The 24,428-nt window shown below is 48.5% G+C and overlaps 1 protein-coding gene across 1 annotated transcript in view; it reads right to left on the bottom strand.

Annotated features, from left to right (window-relative positions):
* SUPT20H (SPT20 homolog, SAGA complex component) overlaps window positions 1-24,428 on the bottom strand; it is a 192,520-nt gene that overhangs the window by 126,562 nt on the left and 41,530 nt on the right. The window contains 4 exon segments of the mRNA XM_075337317.1: window positions 14,686-14,802; window positions 16,736-16,839; window positions 17,150-17,276; window positions 20,889-20,955. Of these exon segments, the coding sequence (XP_075193432.1) occupies window positions 14,686-14,802; window positions 16,736-16,839; window positions 17,150-17,276; window positions 20,889-20,955 (415 nt within the window).

Here is a 24,428-nt window from a genome sequence, read left to right as displayed (position 1 = left end):
GCCACCGACCAAGGACATTGCTGGCGCAGCCAGATAGTCAAGAGGAGGCTGCCTTAGTGGCAGCGGCTCCTCCGTTCTTCTGAGGACGCGGCTTCGCGCGCCAGCTGGGTTTGCGATCCTTGGCTGAGTTAGTGGACGAAGCTGAGGGCTTAGAGGATGACCAGTTAGAGGAACGAAAGGAACGAAACCTCGACTGGTTCCTGCCCTGGACAGGTTTCCTGGTTTTAGTTTGTGGCAAGGAAGTACTCTTCCCGCCAGTAGCTTCCTTAATAATTTCATCCAGTTGTTCACCGAACAGCCGGGACCCAGCAAAGGGGAGCCCAGCAAGATACTTCTTGGAAGAAGCGTCTGATTTCCACTCTCGAAGCCACAAGATCCTGCGGATCGCGAGGGAATTAGCGGAAGCCACCGCCGTGCGCTGAGAAGCCTCCAGAATGGCAGACATGGCATAGGATGAAAAAGCCGAAGCCTGGGAAGTTAAGGCAACCATCTCGGGTATAGGAGTCCCTGGCGAGGGAATGTATCTCCGCCAGAGCAGCAGAAACTGCCTTAAGAGCCCACACTGCTGCAAAGGACGGGGAGAACGAGGCTCCTGCCGCCTCACATACAGATTTGGCCAGAAGGTCAACCTGGCGGTCAGTGGGATCCTTAAGAGAGGTGCCGTCGGCCACAGATACGACTGTCCGGGCCGAGATTCTAGACACCGGAGGGTCTACCTTTGGTGAGTGAGCCCACTCCTTGACCACTTCTGGTGGAAAGGGAAAACTGTCATCAGAACTACGCTTTGGGAAGCGTTTGTCAGGACAGGCCCTGGGCTTGGTAACAGTGGCCTGAAAACTGGAGTGGTTAAAAAAAAACAAACATACTCCTTGCTCTCTTAGGCGAGGTAAACTGGTGTTTTTCTACCAGAGAGGCTTGTTCCTCTGACGCTGGTGGATTGAGGTTCAGAACGGAGTTAATGGATGCAATCAAGTCACTAACATCCGCATCACCCTCAGATAAATCAATGGGGTACATAGAGGTAGCGTCTGAGCCCACAGTAAAAGTATCCTCCTCGCCCTGCAATTCAGCTTGTGAATCAGAGCCGTCTGCAGAGCGAGTAGGAGCGGCAGAGGCGCCCTGAGAAGGGGGCTGATGCATGGTCAGCAGAGTCCGGGACAGCTGTCCCATGGAGTCGGCAAACGACTGGGAGATAGCTCTGGAAAAAGATGCTACCCAAGCCGGGGGTTCAGCCACCGGGGCCGGAGCAGCCGGAGGGACCCCTGAGGAGGCTCCAGGCTGAGGCACCACCATGTTAGAGCAGGCATCCATAAGTGCTCGGTTCAGGCAGTATGAGTTTACATGCAGTGCATATAGCATATAGCTTAGCAGACTTGCTCCTAGTGACAGACATGCTGCTGAGGTGGAGACTCTGCAGTAAAGAATACACTCCTTTAGAATGACCCCATGAGAGTGTATAATAAAGCCCACAACCAGAGGTTGTGGCTTACCAGACCGGTTTTTGCCAGAAAGACCACCTTCTGTGTGCCCTCCGGATTCCACAGCTCGGACCCCCAGTGGATGCAGCAGCTGCAGCAGCCAGCGCCGATCAGTGTGAGAACGCTGATAAAATGGCGCTGGAGTGAGGAGGGGGGGCGGGGATTAGCCCAAGAGCGGGAACCGGAGGGCCAAGGAGAGATACAGGGGAGGGAAACATCTCCTCAGAGAGGAGTGTCCTCCCCTCTGCTGAACGGCCGGTGGGCGGCGCCGCACTGTTCCCCTGCATGACTGACATGCAGGGGAACTGAAAACGAAACTAGGCCGCAACTGAAGCCGGGGCCTAGATTTTTACATGCGGCCGACGAGCAGGCACCCTCGGCGCGGTTCTCAGGAAAAACCCAGAGAACCGGCCGGAAATCACAGCAAGGTTAACAAACACACTCCCCCCTCAATAAATGTACAAGGGACCCCTGAATAACGTCTCAATACTTAGCTTATGAGACGCAGGGCCATGTCCCTGGGGGGGTTGTGCGCTCCGTCCGGCAGGATCCTGACAGGGCTGCGGATGGAGACCGGTCTCCTGCAAGGCAGAGAGAACCGTGATGGCTCCCACTTCAAGCCAGAGCCTCAGGGGATGGTGAAGGAGCGCGGCATGTGAAGGCTCCAGCCTTGTAAAGTCAACCTTAACAGCACCGCCGACACAGTGGGGTGAGAAGGGACATGCCGGGAGTCCAGACTGGACCCGCTTTTCTTCCAATTCTTTGAAATCAAAAATCAAAAATCAGAGAATGCATGTGTGTGTGTGACCTCCTGAACACAAAGCATTGAACTGGTTAGATTTGTCATCCAGGGGGTGTATATGCTCGGAGGGAGGAGCTACACTTTTAGTGTAGTACTTTGTGTGTCCTCCGGAGGCAGTAGCTATACACCCATGGTCTGGGTCTCCCATAAGGAATGATGAAGAAAATTACTACAGAGAGGAAAACCTGTCGGGTAATAAATACAAGTTACGCAAATTCAATGCCAGACAACAGATTCCTTCCATGGGTTTTGTATGGAAAACGCTGACTGTCAAAATCTATACTCCTTTTTGCTCTATACTATGCTATCACATCATAGAGAGGCGAGTGTACGTAACTCTGTACCCAACTTTAGAAAGGGCAGGTGCTGGCTGCGTTATACAGCCAGCACCTGCTTCTAACAAAAACAAGCCATCTCCCATCACTGCTGTAAATGCACATAAATAACACTGTCATCTCTCACAATGGCATTGAGGTGCACATTCCTGGTGGGACATTCATTCAGGTGCCCATCATTACCCCCAACCACCACCTTCTTGAAGAGGTCGCCTTCTTGGTGCTTATGTAAAGCCCAGCCAGACGATTGTGATTTTTACAATATACTGCAATACCACAATATTAAAAGTTAAAAAGGAAATTCTAATGCTATTGTTAATAATAAATATTACTATTATTATAATAACACAAGTTTGAATCACCCCCCTTTTCCAATTCCCTAAAATATAAAAGAAGGGAATTTTGTTTACTTACCGTAAATTCCTTTTCTTCTAGCTCCAATTGGGAGACCCAGACAATTGGGTGTATAGCTTCTGCCTCCGGAGGCCACACAAAGTATTACACTTAAAAGTGTAAAGCCCCTCCCCTTCTGCCTATACACCCCCCGTGCCTCACGGGCACCTCAGTTTTGGTGCAAAAGCAAGAAGGAGGAAAGTTATAAATTGGTTTAAAGTAAATTCAATCCGAAGAAATTTCGGAGAACTGAAACCATTCAACATGAACAACATGTGTACACAAAGAACAACAGCCCGAAGGGAACAGGGGCGGGTGCTGGGTCTCCCAATTGGAGCTAGAAGAAAAGGAATTTACGGTAAGTAAACAAAATTCCCTTCTTTGTCGCTCCATTGGGAGACCCAGACAATTGGGACGTCCAAAAGCAGTCCCTGGGTGGGTAAAATAATACCTCGTAATAGAGCCGTAAAAACGGCCCTTTCCTACAGGTGGGCAACCGCCGCCTGAAGGACTCGCCTACCTAGGCTGGCATCTGCCGAAGCATAGGCATGCACCTGATAGTGTTTCGTGAAAGTGTGCAGGCTCGACCAGGTAGCCGCCTGACACACCTGCTGAGCCGTAGCCTGGTGCCGCAAAGCCCAGGACGCACCCACGGCTCTGGTAGAATGGGCCTTCAGCCCTGATGGAACCGGAAGCCCAGAAGAACGGTAGGCTTCGAGAATTGGTTCCTTAATCCACCGAGCCAGGGTTGATTTGGAAGCCTGTGACCCCTTATGCTGGCCAGCGACAAGGACAAAGAGTGCATCCGAGCGGCGCAGGGGCGCCGTACGAGAAATGTAGAATCTGAGCGCTCTCACCAGATCCAACAAGTGCAAATCCTTTTCACATTGGTGAACTGGATGTGGACAAAGAGAAGGTAAGGAGATATCCTGATTGAGGTGAAAGGGTGATACCACCTTAGGGAGAAATTCCGGAACGGGCCGCAGAACCACCTTGTCCTGGTGAAACACCAGGAAAGGAGCTTTGCATGACAGCGCTGCTAGCTCAGACACTCTGCGAAGCGATGTGACTGCTACTAGGAAGACCACTTTCTGCGAAAGGCGTGAAAGAGAAATATCTTTCATTGGCTCGAAGGGCGGTTTCTGAAGAGCCATCAGAACCCTGTTCAGATCCCAGGGCTCTAACGGACGCTTGTAAGGAGGGACTATGTGACAAACCCCCTGCAGGAACGTGCGTACCTTTGGAAGTCTGGCTAGGCGCTTCTGAAAAAACACAGAGAGCGCTGAGACTTGTCCCTTAAGGGAGCCAAGCGACAAACCTTTTTCCAATCCGGATTGAAGGAAGGAAAGAAAGGTAGGTAAGGCAAATGGCCAGGGAGTAAAACCCTGATCAGAGCACCAGGATAAGAATATTCTCCACGTCCTGTGGTAGATCTTGGCGGACGTTGGTTTCCTGGCCTGTCTCATAGTGGCAATGACCTCTTGAGACAACCCTGAAGACGCTAGGACCCAGGACTCAATGGCCACACAGTCAGGTTGAGGGCCGCAGAATTCAGATGGAAAAACGGACCTTGAGATAGCAAGTCTGGTCGGTCTGGTAGTGCCCACGGTTGACCCACCGTGAGATGCCACAGATCCGGGTACCACGACCTCCTCGGCCAGTCTGGGGCGACGAGGATGGCGCGGCGGCAGTCGGACCTGATCTTGCGTAACACTCTGGGCAACAGTGCCAGAGGAGGAAACACATAAGGCAGTTGAAACTGCGACCAATCCTGCACTAATGCGTCTGCCGCCAGAGCTCTGTGATCTTGAGACCGTGCCATGAATGCCGGGACCTTGTTGTTGTTCCGGGACGCCATTAGGTCGACGTCCGGCATCCCCCAGCGGCAACAGATCTCTTGAAACGCGTCCGGGTGAAGGGACCATTCCACTGCGTCCATGCCCTGGCGACTGAGAAAGTCTGCTTCCCAGTTTTCTACGCCCGGGATGTGAACTGCGGATATGGTGGATGCTGTGGCTTCCACCCACAGTAGAATCCGTCGGACCTCTTGGAAGGCTTGCCGACTGCGTGTTCCGCCTTGGTGGTTGATGTATGCCACCGCTGTGGAGTTGTCCGACTGAATTCGGATCTGTTTGCCTTTCAGCCACGGCTGGAACGCTTTTAGGGCTAGATATACTGCCCTTATCTCCAGAACATTGATCTGCAGGGAGGACTCTGGCTGAGTCCAGGTACCCTGAGCTCTGTGGTGGAGAAAGACCGCTCCCCATCCTGACAGACTCGCGTCCGTCGTGACCACCGCCCAGGATGGGGGTAGGAATGATTTCCCCTTCGACAATGAAGTGGGAAGAAGCCACCACCGAAGGGAGGCTTTGGCTGCCTGAGAAAGGGAGACGTTCCTGTCGAGGGACGTCGACTTCCTGTCCCATTTGCGGAGAATGTCCCATTGAAGTGGACGCAGATGAAACTGCGCAAAAGGAACTGCCTCCATTGCTGCCACCATCTTCCCTAGGAAGTGCATGAGGCGCCTCAAGGGGTGTGACTGGCCTTGAAGGAGAGATTGCACCCCTGTCTGTAGTGAACGCTGTTTGTCCAGCGGAAGCTTCACTATCGCTGAGAGAGTATGAAACTCCATGCCAAGATATGTCAGTGATTGGGCCGGTGTCAGATTTGACTTTGGGAAATTGATGATCCACCCGAATCTCTGGAGAGTCTCCAGAGCAATGTTCAGGCTGTGTTGGCATGCCACTCGAGAGGGTGCCTTGACAAGCAGATCGTCTAAGTAAGGTATCACCGAGTGTCCCTGAGAGTGTAGGACTGCTACCACTGTAGCCATGACCTTGGTGAAGACCCGTGGTGCTGTCCCCAAGCCGAAAGGCAGTGCCACGAACTGAAGGTGTTCGATTCCTATGGCGAAACGCAGGAAGCACTGATGCTCTGGTGCAATCGGTACGTGGAGATAAGCATCTTTGATGTCGATTGATGCCAGGAAGTCTCCTTGGGACATTGAGGCGATGACGGAGCGGAGCGATTCCATCCGGAACCGCCTGGTTTTCACGTGTTTGTTGAGCAGTTTTAGGTCCAGAACAGGATGGAAAGATCCGTCCTTTTTTGGCACCACAAACAGGTTGGAGTAAAAACCGTGACCCTGTTGCTGTAGAGGAACAGGGATCACCACTCCTTCTGCCTTCAAAGTGCACACCGCCTGAAGAAGAGCATCGGCTCGCTCGGGGGGCGGAGATGTTCTGAAAAAACGAGTCGGAGGACGAGAGCTGAACTCTATCCTGTAACCGTGAGACAGAATGTCTCTCACCCAATGGTCTTGTACCTGTGGCAGCCAGGCGTCGCAAAAGCGGGAGAGCCTGCCACCGACCGAGGATGCGGTGTGAAGAGGCCGAAAGTCATGAGGAGGCCGCTTTAGAAGCGGTTCCTCCGGCGGTCTTTTTAGGACGTGACTTAGACCGCCATGAATCGGAGTTCGACTGACTCTTCTGTGGACTGTTGGACGATGAGAATTGAGACCTGCCCGCGGGCCGAAAGGACCGAAATCTCGATTGTCCCTTCCGTTGTTGAGGTCTCTTCTGTTTGGGCTGGGGTAAGGAAGAATCCTTTCCCTTGGATTGTTTAATGATTTCATCCAATCGCTCACCAAACAGGCGGTCGCCAGAAAATGGCAACCCGGTAAAGAATTTTTTGGAAGCCGAGTCTGCCTTCCATTCACGTAGCCACATGGCCCTGCGGACCACCACCGAATTGGCGGATGCTACCGCCGTACGGCTCGTAGAGTCCAGGATAGCATTAATGGCGTAGGCCGCAAACGCCGACGCCTGAGTGGTTAATGACACCACCTGCGGAGCAGAGGCACGTGTGACTGCATTAATCTGCGAGTGACAAGCTGAGATAGCTTGGAGGGCCCATACGGCTGCGAATGCCGGAGCAAAGGACGCGCCGATAGCCTCATAGATGGATTTCAACCAGAGCTCCATCTGTCTGTCAGTGGCATCTTTGAGTGAAGCCCCATCTTCCACTGCAACTATGGATCTAGCCGCCAGTCTGGAGATTGGAGGATCCACTTTGGGACACTGAGCCCAAACCTTGACAACGTCAGGGGGGAAAGGGTAACGTGTGTCCTTAAGGCGCTTAGAAAAGCGTTTATCTGGACAAGCTCGGTGCTTCTGGACTGACTCTCTGAAGTCGGAGTGATCCAGAAACGTACTCAATGTACGCTTAGGAAACCTAAAACGGAATTTCTCCTGCTGAGAAGCTGACTCCTCAATTGGAGGCGCTGGGGGAGAAAGCTCCAACACCTGATTGATGGACGCTATAAGGTCATTCACTATGGCGTCTCCCTCTGGCGTATCTAGGTTGAGAGCGGCTTCAGGATCAGAATCCTGATCTGCCACCTCCGCTTCATCCTCCAGAGAGTCCTCCTGCTGAGACCCTGAGCAGTGTGATGAAGTCGAGGGAATTTCCCAGCGAGCCCGCTTAGGTGGTCTGGGACTGCGGTCCATGTCAGAGATCTCATTTTGGGACCTAAGTCACCCCAGGAGCATTTTGCTGCTCCAACTGAGGGGGGCCTGGGGTCAATGAAACAACAGTGCCCGGGGCCTGAGTTACCGGCCTGGACTGCAAGGCTTCTAGTATCTTAGCAGACCATTTATCCATAGTCTCAGACAGTTTGTCAGCAAATACTGCAAACTCTGTCCCTGTCACCTGGACAGTGGAAACAGGTGGTTCCCCTTGGGCCACCAGTGGCAGAGGCTCCGGCTGAGTAAGTGCCACAGGGGCCGAGCATTGCACACAATGAGGATCGGTGGAACCTGCCGGTAGTATAGCCGCACATGAAGTACAGGTGGCAAAGTAAGCCTGTGCTTTGGCACCCTTGCTTTTTGCGGACGACATGCTGTTGTCTCCTCTGAGTACAATGCAGGAGGTATATAGCCAAAAATCAACAGTGCGACCGTACAGTGTAAGTGTACAGCATATAAGCATATATATATATATATGTACACTTCGGCACTCCGTGGGGCCAGCACCCAGGTGCTGCTTACCGACCGCTGAAAGCGGTTGTGTGATCACCAGATTCCCTTGCCTGGGTCTCCCAGAGCCGTGCTTTCTCTCCTCTCCAGCGTCAGAGTTGCTGACAGTAATGGCTGTCGGCGTTCTGTGGGGAGGAGGGGGCCGTGGGCGTGCCCCAGAAAGTGCGGGAATCTGATGCCCCACTGTGCTGTATGAGGGGGGAGGAGAATACACAGTATGCTCCAGCCCTCAGCGCTGACGTCCTGTGCAGCGTCCCGCCCTTCCCCTGACTGGCAGGCCTGGGGGCGGGAGAAAGCGAAACTAGGCCGCAAAAGCCGGGGACTAAAGTTATAAGCGCGGCCGGCAAATAAGCGCGGCCGGCGCGGTAGTCCCCGGCGCACTAACACACCCAGCAGCGCTGCGGTGTGTATGGCACAAGCGCTTCATGCGCGGTCCCCCAGGGGGACACAGAGTACCTCACAGTAGCAGGGCCTTGTCCCTGACGATACCCGGCTCCTGTCCAGCAGATTCCCCAGGGGCTGCGGAGGGAGCACGGCCTCAGTGCCTGGAGACCGATTAGGATCCCACTTCACCCAGAGCCCTGCAGGGATGGGGAAGGAAAACAGCATGTTGGCTCCTGCCTGTGTACCCGCAATGGGTACCTCAACCTTAACCGCACCGCCGACCAAAGTGGGGTGAGAAGGGAGCATGCTGGGGACCCTGTTATGGGTCCTCTTTTCTTCCATCCGACCTAGTCAGCAGCTGCTGCTGACTAAGATGTGGAGATATGCGTGCATGTGTGCCTCCTTCGCACAAAGCATAAAAACAGAGGTGCCCGTGAGGCACGGGGGGTGTATAGGCAGAAGGGGAGGGGCTTTACACTTTTAAGTGTAATACTTTGTGTGGCCTCCGGAGGCAGAAGCTATACACCCAATTGTCTGGGTCTCCCAATGGAGCGACAAAGAAATAAGCGTATTTGGTGCAGTAGAGTTTATAAGTCTGATCAAAATATGAAAATTTAAAATGATAAAGTAAATGTCATAAAAAGAAAAAGTGTGTTGCTGCATCTTCTCCCCAAAAATATACATCTATTTACTATACCCTAGAATGGTTGCAATTAAAAAAAAAACCCACGTAGGTCCATCGCTAAAAAATAATTAAATTACAAGTTTCCAGAAAAAGTAATTTTTTTTTCCTTTACAAAAAAAAAAAACACAACAACAACAACCCACCAGACATGTTTGGTATTGCTGTAACCATACTGACATGGTTAATCCGGATGCCAGACCATTCTTACCATACAATGAATGCCATGAAGTGTAACAATACATGGAAAAAAAAAAAAGAAGCAGACTTGGAATAAAATGAATCTCTATATGACTATGTCAACAGAACAAAAAAAAACAAAACAAAAAGCCCATACTTATATATATATACATACATACATACATACACACACACACGGTGGTCCAAAAGTAGGTGGATAGTATGTGTAATAGGGGTATGAGGGGGGCGAATTTATCAAACGTGATGTAAAGTGAAACTGACTCCGTTGCCCTTAGCAACCAATCAGATTCCACTTTTCATTCTTCACAGACTCTTTGGAAAATGAAAGGTGGAATCTGATTGGTAGCTAGGGGCAACTGAGTCATTTTCACTTTACACCATGTTTGATAAATCTCCCTCCTCATAACCCAATTACACATACTGTCCACCTACTTTTCGACCACTATATATACTAATTCCTCTCACGTATGTATCATATAATACATAATATATACAGTGTGTGTGTGTATATATATATATACACATATACATATATACATGTACATACATACATACATACACACACACACACATTTATATTTATTTATGTTGTATATATTTTTTTTTATTTATATTGTCTTGAACAAAGAAGGCTAAAAGGAAAAAACAAATTCATCAAGATGAATGTTGGTTGTGCCTTTGTGGGGGATAAAGGGGATTCAAAGTAAGGCTATGTGCGCACTGGGAAATGAAATTTCCGTGCGTACATTCCGCATGCTCTCAAAGATTACCGCACCCGTGGTAAAAAACCGCGGCAAACCGCACCCGAAAACCGCATGCCGTTTGCCGCGGTTTGCTGCGGTTTCACCGCGGTATTGTTCGCGGTATTGCCGCGGTTTTGCCGCGTGCGGGTTGGGATGTGCTTTATTGCATTCAATGCAATAAAGCACATTGAAGAAAAAAAAAAATAAGTCATTTAATTCTGAGATAGTAGATAGACAGAAGAATAGATAGAGGGATAGATAGATAGACAGACAGAGGGATATATAGATAGATAAGAGGACAGATCGCTACATTTCCCACGGTCGGCAGTGAGTTCACATTACCGGCCGTGGGAAATGACCGGTAATTACCTCTGCTGTCTGCTGCATTCATTCAGCGCTGTGTCTGTGACACATCGCGGCTGGATGTCAGCAGTGCAGGACCCTGTGGATTACGCCGGACCTGTGGATTACGCCGGAGCTTTGGTGCGGGAGGGGTTAATAAAATGGTGAACGAGGCTTGTTTGTTTTATTTAAAATAAAGGATTTTTCTGTGTGTGTGTTTTATTCACTTTACTTACGGGTTGATCATGTCAGCTGTCACATAGACGCTGCCATGATCAAGCCTGGAGTTAATGGCGGTGGTCCCCCACCATCATTAACCCCTTGTATTACCTTGCTGCCACTGCTACACGGCGGCAAGAAGAGCCGAGGACACGCCGGTAGTGCCGCATAATGCATGCGACAGTCCCGGGGCAGCTGCGGCTGATATTCTCGGCTGCCGGAGGGGGAGTGAGGCGGGGGACATTAACCCTGCCCCTCTCCCTCCCCAGCCTGAGAATACCGGGCCGCCGCTGTGTGCTTACCTCGGCTGGAAGGTAAATATGCAGCGGAGCCCACGCTCTTTTTTATTCTATATTTCCGTTTTCTTTCTATGTGTGTTCTATGTGTCTGTGTTCTATGTGATCTATGTCTGTGATGTCTGTGTGTGTGTGATGTGTGTGTGTTTACTCTCTGCAGGCTTCCTCTTCCTGTAATGACATCACTTCCCTGCAAAACCGCAAGCAAGCGCACAGAATTTGCTGCCTGCGTTATTCCCTGCGGGATTTCATGATTAACATTGGAGTCAATGGAGTGAAATCCCGCAGCGATGTGCGGAAAAGAAGTGACATGCACTTGTTTTTGCTGCGGGAATCCCGCAGCAAAACATGCAGCTGTCAAATTCCGCCCAGTGCGCACAGGATTTTTTTTCTCCATAGGATTTGCTGGTGATTCACTGCAGAGATGTTATGAACATTTTCTGCAGCGAAACATGCAGCAAATCCGCGGAAAATCCGCGGCAAAATCCGGTAAGTGCGCACAGGGCCTTAGAGGGGCTGTACAAACTTCACAAATGATCACTGGAAACCCCACCAATAGGGAGAACGGAGATCTGAAATGCCCTGGCTGAGTGTAGCGTTGGCCACCACTACCCTTTATACATTGTGAGTAGGACTGCTGGAAATAGAGTGCTGAACTAACAAGACACCATGCAATAATGTTGGGGTTTCCTACCACCAAAAAGGATTATCCAAATAAACAATTACCGTAATCTTATTTAATGAGTCATGGAGTACTGGGGAAAAAAAAAATATTGTTGTCTCATAGAAAATTATTTTTGTATGCGTCTCACTAAGGGACAAAACGATCACTAGTGGAATTTTGTGAGGACCTCTTCCACCTCCACTCACAAGCAGCGCTGATCGGCCCATACAGGCACAGAACAGCTCACTTTCTTCCCTTGTATTCCACAATGGCTGTCCCAAGCATCAGAGCAGTAAATCACACGTTGCAAGGAACATTCCTCAGGGCCAACGCTGGGCCTTATACTCCCTACTGAAAACAAAAAATCCAAACTAAAAGGAAATATTTTCATTTTAAAATATTGGCACCATCCTTCAATGTCGGCTCCCGTACTGAAAGAATATAAGTTAAATAGATTACACAAGTGGATCTTACATTCCAAGAGACATGAACTTATGGACTAATGTACAGCTACAGTCACCAGTGATGGAAAAAATATGGTAATGTTCATACTGGTTTCCTGGAACTTCATGCCTGAAGAGTCACGCAGGAAATTGATTAGAGGCTCACTGGTTCTAATAAAAATACAATGAACTGCTGATATTAGGCTTTACATATGACAAAAGCAAAAAAATGAGAACAGAAGACACTTAATAAATCAATATGAAAATCTACGAATACACAGAAAAGTCACGTATGTATGCATCAATACAGAATACGATTTCACCTAGAAATAAAAGGGCTATTCTGGGAATAACAAATGATCATTTATCCACCGGAGAGGCTGCTAGACACAGCCAAACTCCTACTAGAGAAGGCAGAGACGGTTTATAACAGTCTTTGCCTTCCCCAAACCTGTGTACACAGCATACAGACAGTACTAACAGTGCTTCCTCCTCTGGACCCAGCGACCATGTAATAACTGGGTGTCGGGAGCTGTTAAGTCCTAAGAAAGCCAGATCAACTCTGCTACACAGCTCATATACAGGAGAAGTCAAGCGGGTGGGGGGGTTGGGGGGGGGGGTAAAAAATTCTGCCAATCCAAAATGATGTTACTAACAACATTCTTGTAGGGGGAAAAAATAAAAGCCCATGTCCGATAAATAGAGTTGGTAAGGAATGGGGAACAAATTTGAAATTTATTTCAGTGGGTCTAAAAAAGTAAAATAAAATAAACAAAAATCCGACACTATAAAAACAGACGTTTATTTTATTTTCCCACCAATATCACCAAAAATCAGCAGAAAAAATATTAAGGAAGGAAGTATAAAAATAGCTCTTTAAACTGAAACTGTGCCTAATCAGGAACATGGGGTCAGGGTTAAATGGTCTGGTCTTGAACAAGTTACACTTTTCCATGCAAGCTATGAACCTTCTCAATTAGTGTTAATATTTATGGTCTTCCAAGAGGGTGGTGCTCACAGGTAATACTGGAGAGCCGCCTAAGACATGCACACAAAGTATCAAGGGCCACACCTCCTTGGTAAAAACAAGAATCCGCCTTGAATGTGTTCGGCTGAGACCTTCGTGGTATCTGTGATTAGAAGGTCATGACATTTATCAAACCGTAGCCTCTCTTTAAACATAAGTAGAGTGAATTTAGCTTAATTTGGTGCTGAAGGGGTTATGAGTTCCTTTTTGATTTGGCTGAGATTCCATTTAGCTCTAATCTAAGCTACGCACTGTAATCCCACTGCCCTTCATTATTTAAACTCACTCCTGGCTCTCCATAATGCCAGTGATAGTTCTTCTATGGTGACCTTCCAGGAGAAGTTGTCTTTGTGGAAGCTGTGGAAATCCGTTTGTTGTTTTATTCCCAATTGCCTCTCTCCCAGTGTTGTCTTTTAAGTAGTACAGTAGTAAGACTAGTGTCTTGCTGCCCAGATCACTAGCCATGGCTATCCCAAGGTTAGCCAGGGCTCGGGCACGTGATCATGCATAGGTGGGGTGCAGTTTGGAGGTCTCATCTAGGGATGATAGGGAGGAGTGCAGGGTTCAGTGTGTGCTTAGAGGTCACCCATTCATTCCTCCCCCCATCATCAGGGCCCAGTTTAATCTGGTTCCCTTCCCCCTGCAGTGCATTCTGAGAGTCATCTCCACCCTGGCATGACAGAATCATTAGCACAAAATATAAAAGCCCATATCTCAAAAACCATATAGCGATTTAAAAAAAAAACAACAAACAAACAAACAAATAAAATACTTAGAGGAGCAGCGAAAGTAAAATGAGAGCAAGAACTGGCCACTTTGAGCTACTGACAGCTTTGGTAAAGGTACACTCATCCCTGGTCATCAATGCAAAAAACCCTCCAAAATCCCACGTGTCAACATGATCACATTCTATCAATTTATAACTAAAGGCCACTTTACACGCTGCGATATCAATACCGATATCGCTAGCGTGCGTGTCCGCCCCCATCCGTTGTGCGACAGGGGCAAATCGCTGCCCGTGGTGCACAACATCGCCCGGACCCGTCATACTACTTAACTGCTCTGCGACGTCGCTGTGAACGGCGAACCGCCTCCTTTCTAAGGGGGGCGGTCCGTGCGGCGTCACAGCGACGTCACTAAGCGGCCGCCCAATCAAAGCGAAGGGGTGGAGATGAGCGGGACATAACATCCCGCCCACCTCCTTCCTTCCTCATTGCGGGCGGCGGCAGGTAAGGTGAGGTTCTTCGTTCCTGCGGCGTCACATGGAGCGATGTGTGCTGCCGCAGGAGCGACAAACTACATCGTACACGCTGCAGCAGCAGCATTTGAGAAGGGACCCCCATGTCACCGATGAGCGATTTTGACCATTTTTGCGACGATTCAAAATCGCTCATAGGTGTCACACACAACGACATCGCTAATGCGGCCGGATGTGCGTCACAAATTCCGTGACCCCAACGACATCACATTAGCGATGTCGTAGCGTGTAAAGCGGCCTTTAGATTTCAATCGTTTTATATGTACATGATCATCAGCTCCTACCATATCACAGCCTGGGACCATGAATGGTGCTGCCTCTATAATGTATAAGATCACAGAACCTGTTGCCTTTAACACTGATTTGCACATGTAATGTTCACCTGCATGGTCGGCCTCAGAAGAACGTGCCTCGTCTGATATGTCGGGGATTTTAAGTTACCAGATTGCCTGTAGTCCCGTACTTCAGCAATTACACACCCACAGTGGAAAATGTTTACCTGCATAGAAATGAATTATTTTTTTTAAACCTTTCAATTAGTAATATTTGGATATATAAACCTATCTCTAACTCCGCGTCCAATCCCCTCACATGCTAACCAATGCTAGCAAAAGGGGTGTCAGACTAGTGCTTACCAGGACTCCCATTTCCTAGGGGGCATCAAGGTCTGGAATCCCAGGAATGTAAGGTTTGCAAATTTTTACTACTGTAGACCACCAGGAATTTTACTATTAACCCCTTGACTATGCATCACATGGTGGTCTAGATTGGACATATGGCATTGTTATATAGGCATAATGTGGTTGCGTGGTCTACTGATAAAAAGTTTTAAAAGGACGTATTCAGGTGGAAATATTTGGGTGCATATGGTGGTGTTAGTGGGGGGATGGGGGGGGGGCTTAACTTACGGCTCACTTACACATTTTCTAAATTTGCCCGAATAGTGACAAACATCGAAAAGAGATAAATGAAGAAGGTTCAACATGCAGGTAGCAAGGGCCCGAAAATTTAGAAAAAAAATAAATGAATTAGGAGCCATTTTGTTGGGGAACTTTTGAAATCTGGGTGCACATACGAGGGGCTGCAAGTAAGTCTTTGGCTTCACCTAGAAAGAAACGAGATAGGATGATGAAACTTTACATTTATTCCACATACTCTCCACTGATGTCAGCACACTTCTTACATCGGTATTCCAAGATTTCTAAGCCTATCAAAAAGAAGGATTTCGATTGTGCCTCAAACCAGGCATCCGTAGCAGCCATGGCATCAGAAATGGTGTGAAATTTGGTACTCTTGAGGTGTTTCTTCAGGATTGGAAACAAATGATAGTTGGAGGGAGCTAGATCTGGTGAATAAGGTGGATGGTCAACCAGCTGGAAGCCCAGCTCTGCCAGTTTTGCCGTGGTCGCTTATGCATTGTGAGCGGAGCCTCTTGCAGGAACAAGATTTCTTTGGACAGCTTGCTGCACCTTTTGGCCTTCAGATCTGCCTTCAATTAGTACAAAAGTTCAATGTAATACCTTTGATGGTGGAACCCTTTTGAAGGTAGTCTACTAGCAGCACGCCCTCCTTATCCCAAAACACAGACGCCATCACCTTAGTGGCTGATTTTTGCACCGTGAACTTCTTTGGACAAGGAGGACCACTGTGCCTCCACTCTTTTGACTGCTTCTTGTTTTCAGGGTCATACGAATAAATCCAAGTCTCATCCATAGTGACCAGTCCATCAAGGAAGTTCTTATCAGTCTGGAAACGGTGACAAATGGACTGGGAAGTGTTCACTCGCATGCTTCTCTGATCTGTTGTCAAACATTTGGGGACCACTTTGCAGATAGCATCCTCATGTCCAAATGTTCATGGATAATGACACAAACACGTTCACAGGAAATCCCCATGTCTGCTATTGCTTTAGCTGAAATTTGTGGATTCTCCAGTATGAGGTTGTGCACAACATCGACGATCTCCAGAACAACAACCACTCTCGGTCGTCCAGGACGTTCCTCATCATTGGTGCTGAAGTGACCCGTTTTAAATTTGGCAACCCAGTTCTTATCTGTGGAATATGAAGGGCATTGATCCCCCAATGTCTGCGACATATCACTATGAATATCCTTCGCAGACTTTCCTTGCAGAAACAAGAAATGTTATCACTCCTCTGCTCTCAGTTGCTGTGAATATCGCATTAGACTCCGCCAATTTTGTTTTCCCGCGTGCATAGGACACTGTTGCCATAAGCAACTAACAGAAAATTTTGAAAACATATATTACACACAAGACTTTCATGTGATGTAACATTAGTTACCATAGAAACAAAAAAAAGATCACAAAGCCAAAGACTTCTCAGCAGCCCCTTGTATGAACTCATCCGTCACCCATCTATGGTGGCAGCAATTACAATCTATAGATAGAGGTATTTCAAAGGGTCAAAAAACCTGAGCCTTTTCCAGAAGGTCCACTAAAATTGGTGGCAATTCTTCTGCATCTATATAATCCAACAGCTCTCCTTCTTCATAAGGCAGCTTGATGGTTTCTGAATCTGCATAGAATTAAAAATGAAGCTTGGTTAAAAAGGGGGAAAAATAAATTAATTCTACTTTTAAGTCATTTTAGTTTTATCTTACAAGAAACATAAAATAAAACCATATTTATCTTCATGTTATATGTAATCCGAGGCCATCAGCCATTTCAGTACTAAAGGTTCTGCAAAAACAGACACGTACTTACAATGAAGTCCAAAATCCGACAACTTTTTATAACCGCTATCAGACACTCTCATTGTACAAGGTTAGTGAAAAGTGAGAGAATCAGAGCCAGCTGCCATTAGTTGTTTTCTGCAAGTCTGATACCTGATCCGTTCTTGCCCCGGAGCATTAGGGAGTAGCCTTCATTTCCAGGGTAGAGATTGACCACCAAGCAGGACAGAGACTCCTGTGCCACAAGCTTCTCCAGAAGATTCACATTTCGTCTTAGCTTCTGAAACATAAAAACAGAGGAGAAAAATTAAAGCGAAAAACCACCGTCTCATCTAGATTAAAGCAACATTATCTTTAAATTCGAATTTGTCCTACAATTTAAACATTTTTTAGTCCTGATGAGGATGATGTACTTACTGTGAAAATATACGTCAAAATTCCTGATATTAAAACGAATATAAGCCAAAGCATCTAATTTTACCACAAAAAACTGGGAAAACGTATTGACGTGAGTATAAGCCTAGGGTGGGAAATACAGCAACTACTGGAAAATGTAAAAAATGCAAAATAGATACCAATAAAATGTAATGTGTCCATCCTTGTGCACTGTACTAATGTCCCCCATCCTTGTCCCCTGTAGTAATATGCCCATATCGTCTCCTGTAGTAATGTGCCCATATCGTCCCCTGTAGTAATGTGCCCCTATCGTCCCCTGTAGTAATGTGCCCCTATCGTCCCCTGTAGTAATGTGCCCCTATCGTCCCCTGTAGTAATGTGCCCATATCGTCCCCTGTAGTACCGTGTTTTTTCCAAAAATAAGTCCTCCCCCAAAAATAAGCCCTAGCAGGGATTTTCAGCATTTTCGGAGCAAGGCTTAAATATAAGCTCTCCCCCGAAAATAAGCCCTAGTCCGTGCAGCTAAAAAAATGAAAGATACTGCAGGACACTTCATTATAAACAGCAGGCTCTCCGCAATCACACTCACCAGACGCAAGGGCAGAGGACCTGCAGTGATTGCACCGCCACATACATCCACTCTCACACAGACACAATCAGATCACACACACACACATCGCATCTCACACACACACACACACACACACACACACACACACACACACACACACACACACACACACACACACACACACACACACACACACACACACACACTACATCCAGTAACACAGATTTCTTCTGGCTGGCAGATTCTTGGGAGGCTGTGCAGTGGAGCACAAGGACATGCGGGCTGGACACGTGACTTCCTCCCATCATTTCCTGCGGCCAGAAGTATTCTATAACACTGGATGGAGAGAGTGTGTGTGTGTGTGTGTGTGTGTGTGTGTGTGTGTGTGTGTGTGTGTGTGTGTGTGTGTGTGTGTGTCAGCTAGAAGCACAGCAGGACGGCGTGCAGCACCCACTGGAGATCACAAGGAGGACCTGGGAGCCACGTAGACGTCTGGGTCTGGAAAGTATGAGTCCCCTGGGAAGTGGGGTGTCTGCTTTTTTTCATAAGGGTAAACTTACCCCCAACCGTGTTTTTCCAAAAATAATACCACCTGCAAAAAAAGTTTAAGACAGTCTTATTTTTGGATGTCCTCAGTCTGGTCCCCCTTCCTGTCCCCTATTATGCAGGTATTCTCTCACACACAAAATTATTCCCACCTGTCGTCCTTTCCGGCGATGCCCCCTTACTTGCTTCTAGTTGTCAGCAGGCACACAGACCCCTCGGTGATCGCGGCCGGTGCAGGGACTGCTGCTGTGGTCGTCAATGCTTTACTTCACTTGTCTGCTTTGCGGCACCACAAATCATTTAAGTGAAGTAAAGCGCTGAAGACCACAGCAGTGCTCCCTGCACCGGCTGTGATTACCAAGGGGTCTATTGTGCCAGCAGTCCGCACGAAGTAGGTAAGTGGGCACCGCGGGAAAAGAGAACAGGTGAGAATTTTTTGTGGGATCCTCACTTGAGTATAAGCCGAAGGGGGCGTTTTCAGCATAAACAAAAAAATGGCTGAAAAACTCGGCTTATACTCGCGTATATTCAGTATTTCATTAGTCCAGCTACACAGTAAAATCACCTTAGTCCAACTATATTCAGCCTCTGCCCACCCAGCCTGATAGCTGCAGCTTGTACTTAGGAGTGTGACATCTCGGAAGTATCATGTAGGAAGGACACTGAGGAGTTTTCAATCAGGCTAGATGGGTTGAGATTGAGATAGATTTTTAAAGCAAGTACACCAGCCCCATTTGGTTATGCCCCAACTGTCAACAAGCTGAGAGCAGGAAATGATATGGGGTCATAGAGACACTGCACCAAAGAAGTCCATTTGCAGGTGGCAGTGTTTGGTGGGATGAAAGACAATGACAATAGGGACTGTCAGGTGCAAGAAGGGATGTCCCGATGAAGCCATTACCTGTCAAAGTAGATTTTACCCAGCTTATGGGAAGAGAAGTGTACATAAAGCACACAGCTAGCAAAGCATGGTGATACTGCCCCAATACGAGACATCAGGAGTTTCTGATCCAGCTCTTTCGGTGTTCTTACTCTCCGGCACCCACAATGAACAGAGAGCAGCTCCAATAGTCGCCCCTCCACTGACATATGTTGTACGCCGTATAATTACCCTAGGTATAACGTAATAGCTAAATAACGTCATATTATTAATGGATCTTTAGTTGTGGCTTATACTGGAATCTGCAGTAGAGCTGGAGGTGCTGAAGAGATGGATAGTGTTGTGGGAAAAGTTTCTGTATACCATGGATTTGATTCATTAATATCCCTGTTCTTTCTTGGTTATGGAGTCCAGTAGGTGGCCCGTCCATGTATAAAAACAAACAGCTGTCACTGATTAGGACCGCCCACTGGACTCCAAAGCCCAGAACAAGCAGGTTTCAATAAATAAAGCCATATCTATTCCCATAAAATATGCTCCATACAACATCAGTATTGATATTTTTTAATGGTATACTGAAAACTAAATTAAATCTTCAGGGATTGAGTATGAACATATCAGGTTAGAAATAGAAGGTGCCTTTTCAATGATTGAGAGCCATCTCTGTATAACTGGATGTGCCATAAATCACTGATAAAACCACCTACGGGCTCAAAATGAACATGGGTTTATTTATCCTAAGAGCTCAGCTCTTCCTGCTTGTAACTTTAAGCTGCAGACGGATCACATGACACGGGACTGCCCCCCCGCCACTACGCGACAGGGGGCCGCCCCCCGCCACTACGCGACAGGGCCCACCACCCAAAACAAAAACAAAAAAGCAAACAAAACAAAAAAAACATAAAACAATGAAAGCTAATAGAGAGCAGAAATTAATTGGCTTCACAAAATGAGAAAATAAGATAACTGCACACTTTTACTTTTCATATAGGCTATAACTTGAACGAATGGGGGGGGGGGGGGGGAAGCTAAAGCTAAAGACCACCCGTGGCTATCTGGAGCCATGAGGTCACTGGCTGTCTGCATGTCCAGCTAATCTGTTCCATATGTGCCCCAATTAGTACCTGGGAGACAGTAAAGTACAGGCCTGAAATATTAAATGAAAGTACACGGTGAACAGCGGGGGTAATGGTTTCCAGCGACAGAAAAAATAGAGGGGAAAGCATGAGCTAGAGGTTAGCCTGACATTGAGAGAAGATGAAATCATATTTAATGGCAGCAGTAGAGGAAGGCACGCTCCGGAGAGAAAGGTTTACAATCTCATGCACGGGAGAAAAAGCTCACACTCCACTTCTATGTAAAAAGAGCTCCCGTCCAAAATCACCACTGACACCTTGCACCACTCGTGCTAATAAAGCTCAATACTTCTCAATGGCTGAAGGACATTTCCAGAAAAGTCTCATGTTCCCCAGAGTCATAATAAAATACTGCCCATTTACCTTCACTTCCGGTTCCTTTTCACATTCTTCTATGTACAGGTCATATAGCTTATGAAACAAAGATTTCCTAGGGAAAGACACAATACACAGAAATTTATCTAAGCACATAGTAATAATTCCGAACACATGCTATACATTGCTATGCAGAAGTTTGAGCACCACTGGTCAAAAAAGAGAATTTTGTTTACTTACCGTAAATTCTTTTTCTTATAGTTCCGTATTGGGAGACCCAGACCATGGGTGTTTAGCTTCTGCCTCCGGAGGACACACAAAGTACTACACTTAAAAGTGTAGCTCCTCCCTCTGAGCTTATACACCCCCTGGTGAGCCAGTCACAGCCAGTTTAGTGCAAAAGCTGAAGGAGAATAGCCACCCACAAGTAGAACAGAGCAAAAGCCGGAACAACCGGAGACTCTGTCCACGACAACAGCCGGTGATAACACGCGGAACAAGAAATTGCCAACAGGCAACAGGGAGGGTGCTGGGTCTCCCAATACGGAACTATAAGAAAAAGAATTTACGGTAAGTAAACAAAATTCTCTTTTTCTTTATCGTTCCTTTGGGAGACCCAGACCATGGGACGTTCCAAAGCAGTCCCTGGGTGGGAAATAAACAGAAAAACTAAGAAGTAGGCAGAACCTAACTTCACAAGTAGGCGACAGCCGCCTGAAGGATGCGTCTGCCCAAGCTCGCATCTGCCGAAGCATGAGCATGCACTTGGTAGTGCTTCGAGAAGGTATGCAGGCTAGTCCAAGTGGCAGCCTGACAGACTTGTTGAGCCGTAGCCTGGTGCCTAAAAGCCCAAGAGGTACCGACAGCTCTGGTCAAGTGTGCCTTGATCCCCGGCGGGGGAGGCACCCGAGTACTCTGGTAGGCGTCCGAAATGGTCGATCTAATCCAACGGGCTAAGGTCGGCTTAGAAGCAGAGAGGCCCCTGCGCCGACCTGTGGTTAGCACAAAAAGAGAGGTGCACCTCCTGAGCGCAGCGGTGCGAGATACATAGATCCGGAGAGCACGCACCAGATCTAGAGTATGCAGCGCTTTTTCAAAGCGATGAACAGGGGCCGGACAGAAGGAAGGTAAGGTAATGTCCTGGTTAAGGTGGAAGGGAGAGACCACCTTAGGAAGAAAGTCCGGAGTCGGACGGAGAACCACCTTGTCTTGGTGAAATACCAAAAAAGGTGACTCTGAGGAGAGCGCAGCCAAATCAGAGACTCTCCTGAGAGAAGTTAAGGCAACTAGAAAGGCCACTTTCTGAGAAAGACGATACAAAGAAACCTCCCTAAGAGGCTCAAAAGGGGGTTTCTGCAATACCGTGAGGACCAAGTTAATGTCCCAGGGATCCAAGGGCCGTCGATAATGCGGAATGATGTGAGACGCGCCTTGCATGAAGGTGCGGACCTGAGCCAGCCGAGCGAGACGCCGCTGGAACAGTACTGACAGAGCTGAGACTTGTCCCTTGAGAGAGTTGAGGGACAGTCCTAGCTGCAGACCGGACTGTAGAAAAGACAGAAGGGTCGGCAAAGAGAATGGCCAAGGAGGATGTCCGGTAGAGCGACACCAGGACAGGAAAATCTTCCAAGTCCTGTGATAGATCTTAGCGGAGGAAGACTTACGGGCCCGAGTCATAGTGGAGATGACTTCAGGAGGAATACCAGAAGCCGTCAAAATCCAGGACTCAAGAGCCACGCCGTCAATTTGAGGGCCGCAGAATTCGGGCGGAAAAACGGACCTTGCGAGAGTAGGTCTGGACGGTCCGGGAGATGCCACGGCATTTCTACGGACAGTTGGAGCAGGTCCGGATACCAAGCTCGCCTGGGCCAGTCCGGTGCAATGAGGATGACTCGACGGCCCTCCATTCTGATCTTGCGCAGGACTCTGGGCAAGAGAGCTAGAGGGGGAAACACGTAGGACAGACGAAACTGGGACCAGTCTTGAACCAGAGCGTCCGTGGCGAAGGCCTGAGAATCGTGGGAGCGAGCCACGTAAACAGGAACTTTGTTGTTGTGACGGGATGCCATTAGGTCCATGTCCGGAGTGCCCCATTTGCGGCAGATTGACTGAAACACTGCCGGGTGCAGGGACCACTCGCCACCGTCCACGCTTTCACGGCTGAGATAATCTGCCTCCCAGTTTTGCACGCCTGGGATGTGGACTGCGGATATGGTGGACTTGGAGTTCTCCGCCCATTGAAGGATGGGTTGTACCTCCATCATTGCCAGGCGGCTGCGTGTCCCGCCTTGGTGATTGATGTAGGCAACCGCTGTCGCGTTGTCTGACTGGACTCGAATGTGCCTGCCCGCCAACAGGTGGTGAAAAGCTAGGAGAGCTAGAAGCACGGCTCTGGTTTCCAGCACATTGATTGAAAGTGCTGACTCGGACGGAGTCCAAGTGCCCTGCGCTCTGTGGTGGAGACATACCGCTCCCCAGCCGGATAGACTGGCATCCGTGGTGAGAATCACCCAGGACGGGGCCAGGAAGGAGCGCCCTTGGGACAGAGAGAGGGGCCGAAGCCACCACTGAAGAGAGCACCTGGTCCGTGGCGACAGAGCCACTAACCTGTGTAAGGAGGAAGGCCGCTTGTCCCAACAGCGGAGAATGTCCAGCTGCAGGGGGCGCAGATGGAACTGGGCAAAGGGAACAGCCTCCATGGACGCCACCATTTGACCCAGCACCTGCATCAGGCGCCTGAGGGTATAACGGCGGGGCCTCAGGAGAGAGCGCACCGCCAACTGGAGTGACAGCTGTTTGTTTAAGGGCAACTTCACAAGTGCCGGCAAAGTCTCGAACTGCATCCCTAGGTACGTGAGACTCTGGGTCGGAGTCAGAGTGGATTTGGGAAGATTGACAAGCCACCCGAATAGGGCTAGAGTGGCGAAAGTGAGCGAGACACTCCGCTGACAGTCTGCGCTGGATGGAGCCTTGACTAGAAGGTCGTCCAGGTAAGTGAGCACTGCCAACCCCTGGAGGTGCAGAACCGCAATCACTACTGCCATGACCTTGGTGAACACCCGAGGGGCCGTGGCTAACCCGAAGGGGAGAGCCATGAATTGGAAATGATCCTCTCCTATTGCAAAACGTAACCAACGCTGGTGTGAAACTGCAATTGGCACATGTAGATAGGCATCTCTGATGTCGATGGACGCCAGGAAATCCCCTTGGGTCATTGAGGCAATGACTGATCGCAGAGACTCCATGCGAAAATGCCGCACCCGAACATGCTTGTTGAGAAGCTTGAGATCCAGGATGGGCCGGAAGGAACCGTCCTTTTTGGGAACTAGGAAGAGGTTTGAGTAAAAACCTCTGAACCGTTCCCGAGCGGGAACTGGTACAATTACTCCGTTTGCCTGCAAGGATGCCACGGCCTGTGAGAAGGCGGCGGCCTTGGAGCAGGGGGGAGTTGAGAGAAAAAATCTGTTTGGAGGGCTGGAAGAGAATTCTATCCTGTTGCCGTGAGATATGATATCTCTCACCCACTGATCGGAGACTTGTTTTAACCAAGCGTCGCCAAAGTGGGAGAGCCTGCCACCGACTAAGGAC

The sequence above is a fragment of the Anomaloglossus baeobatrachus genome, chromosome 2 (assembly GCF_048569485.1).
Source record: "Anomaloglossus baeobatrachus isolate aAnoBae1 chromosome 2, aAnoBae1.hap1, whole genome shotgun sequence".
Taxonomy (NCBI): Eukaryota; Metazoa; Chordata; class Amphibia; order Anura; family Aromobatidae; genus Anomaloglossus; species Anomaloglossus baeobatrachus.
Note: the sequence above shows the minus strand (reverse complement) of the source record. Positions and strands in the feature narration are given on the sequence as shown.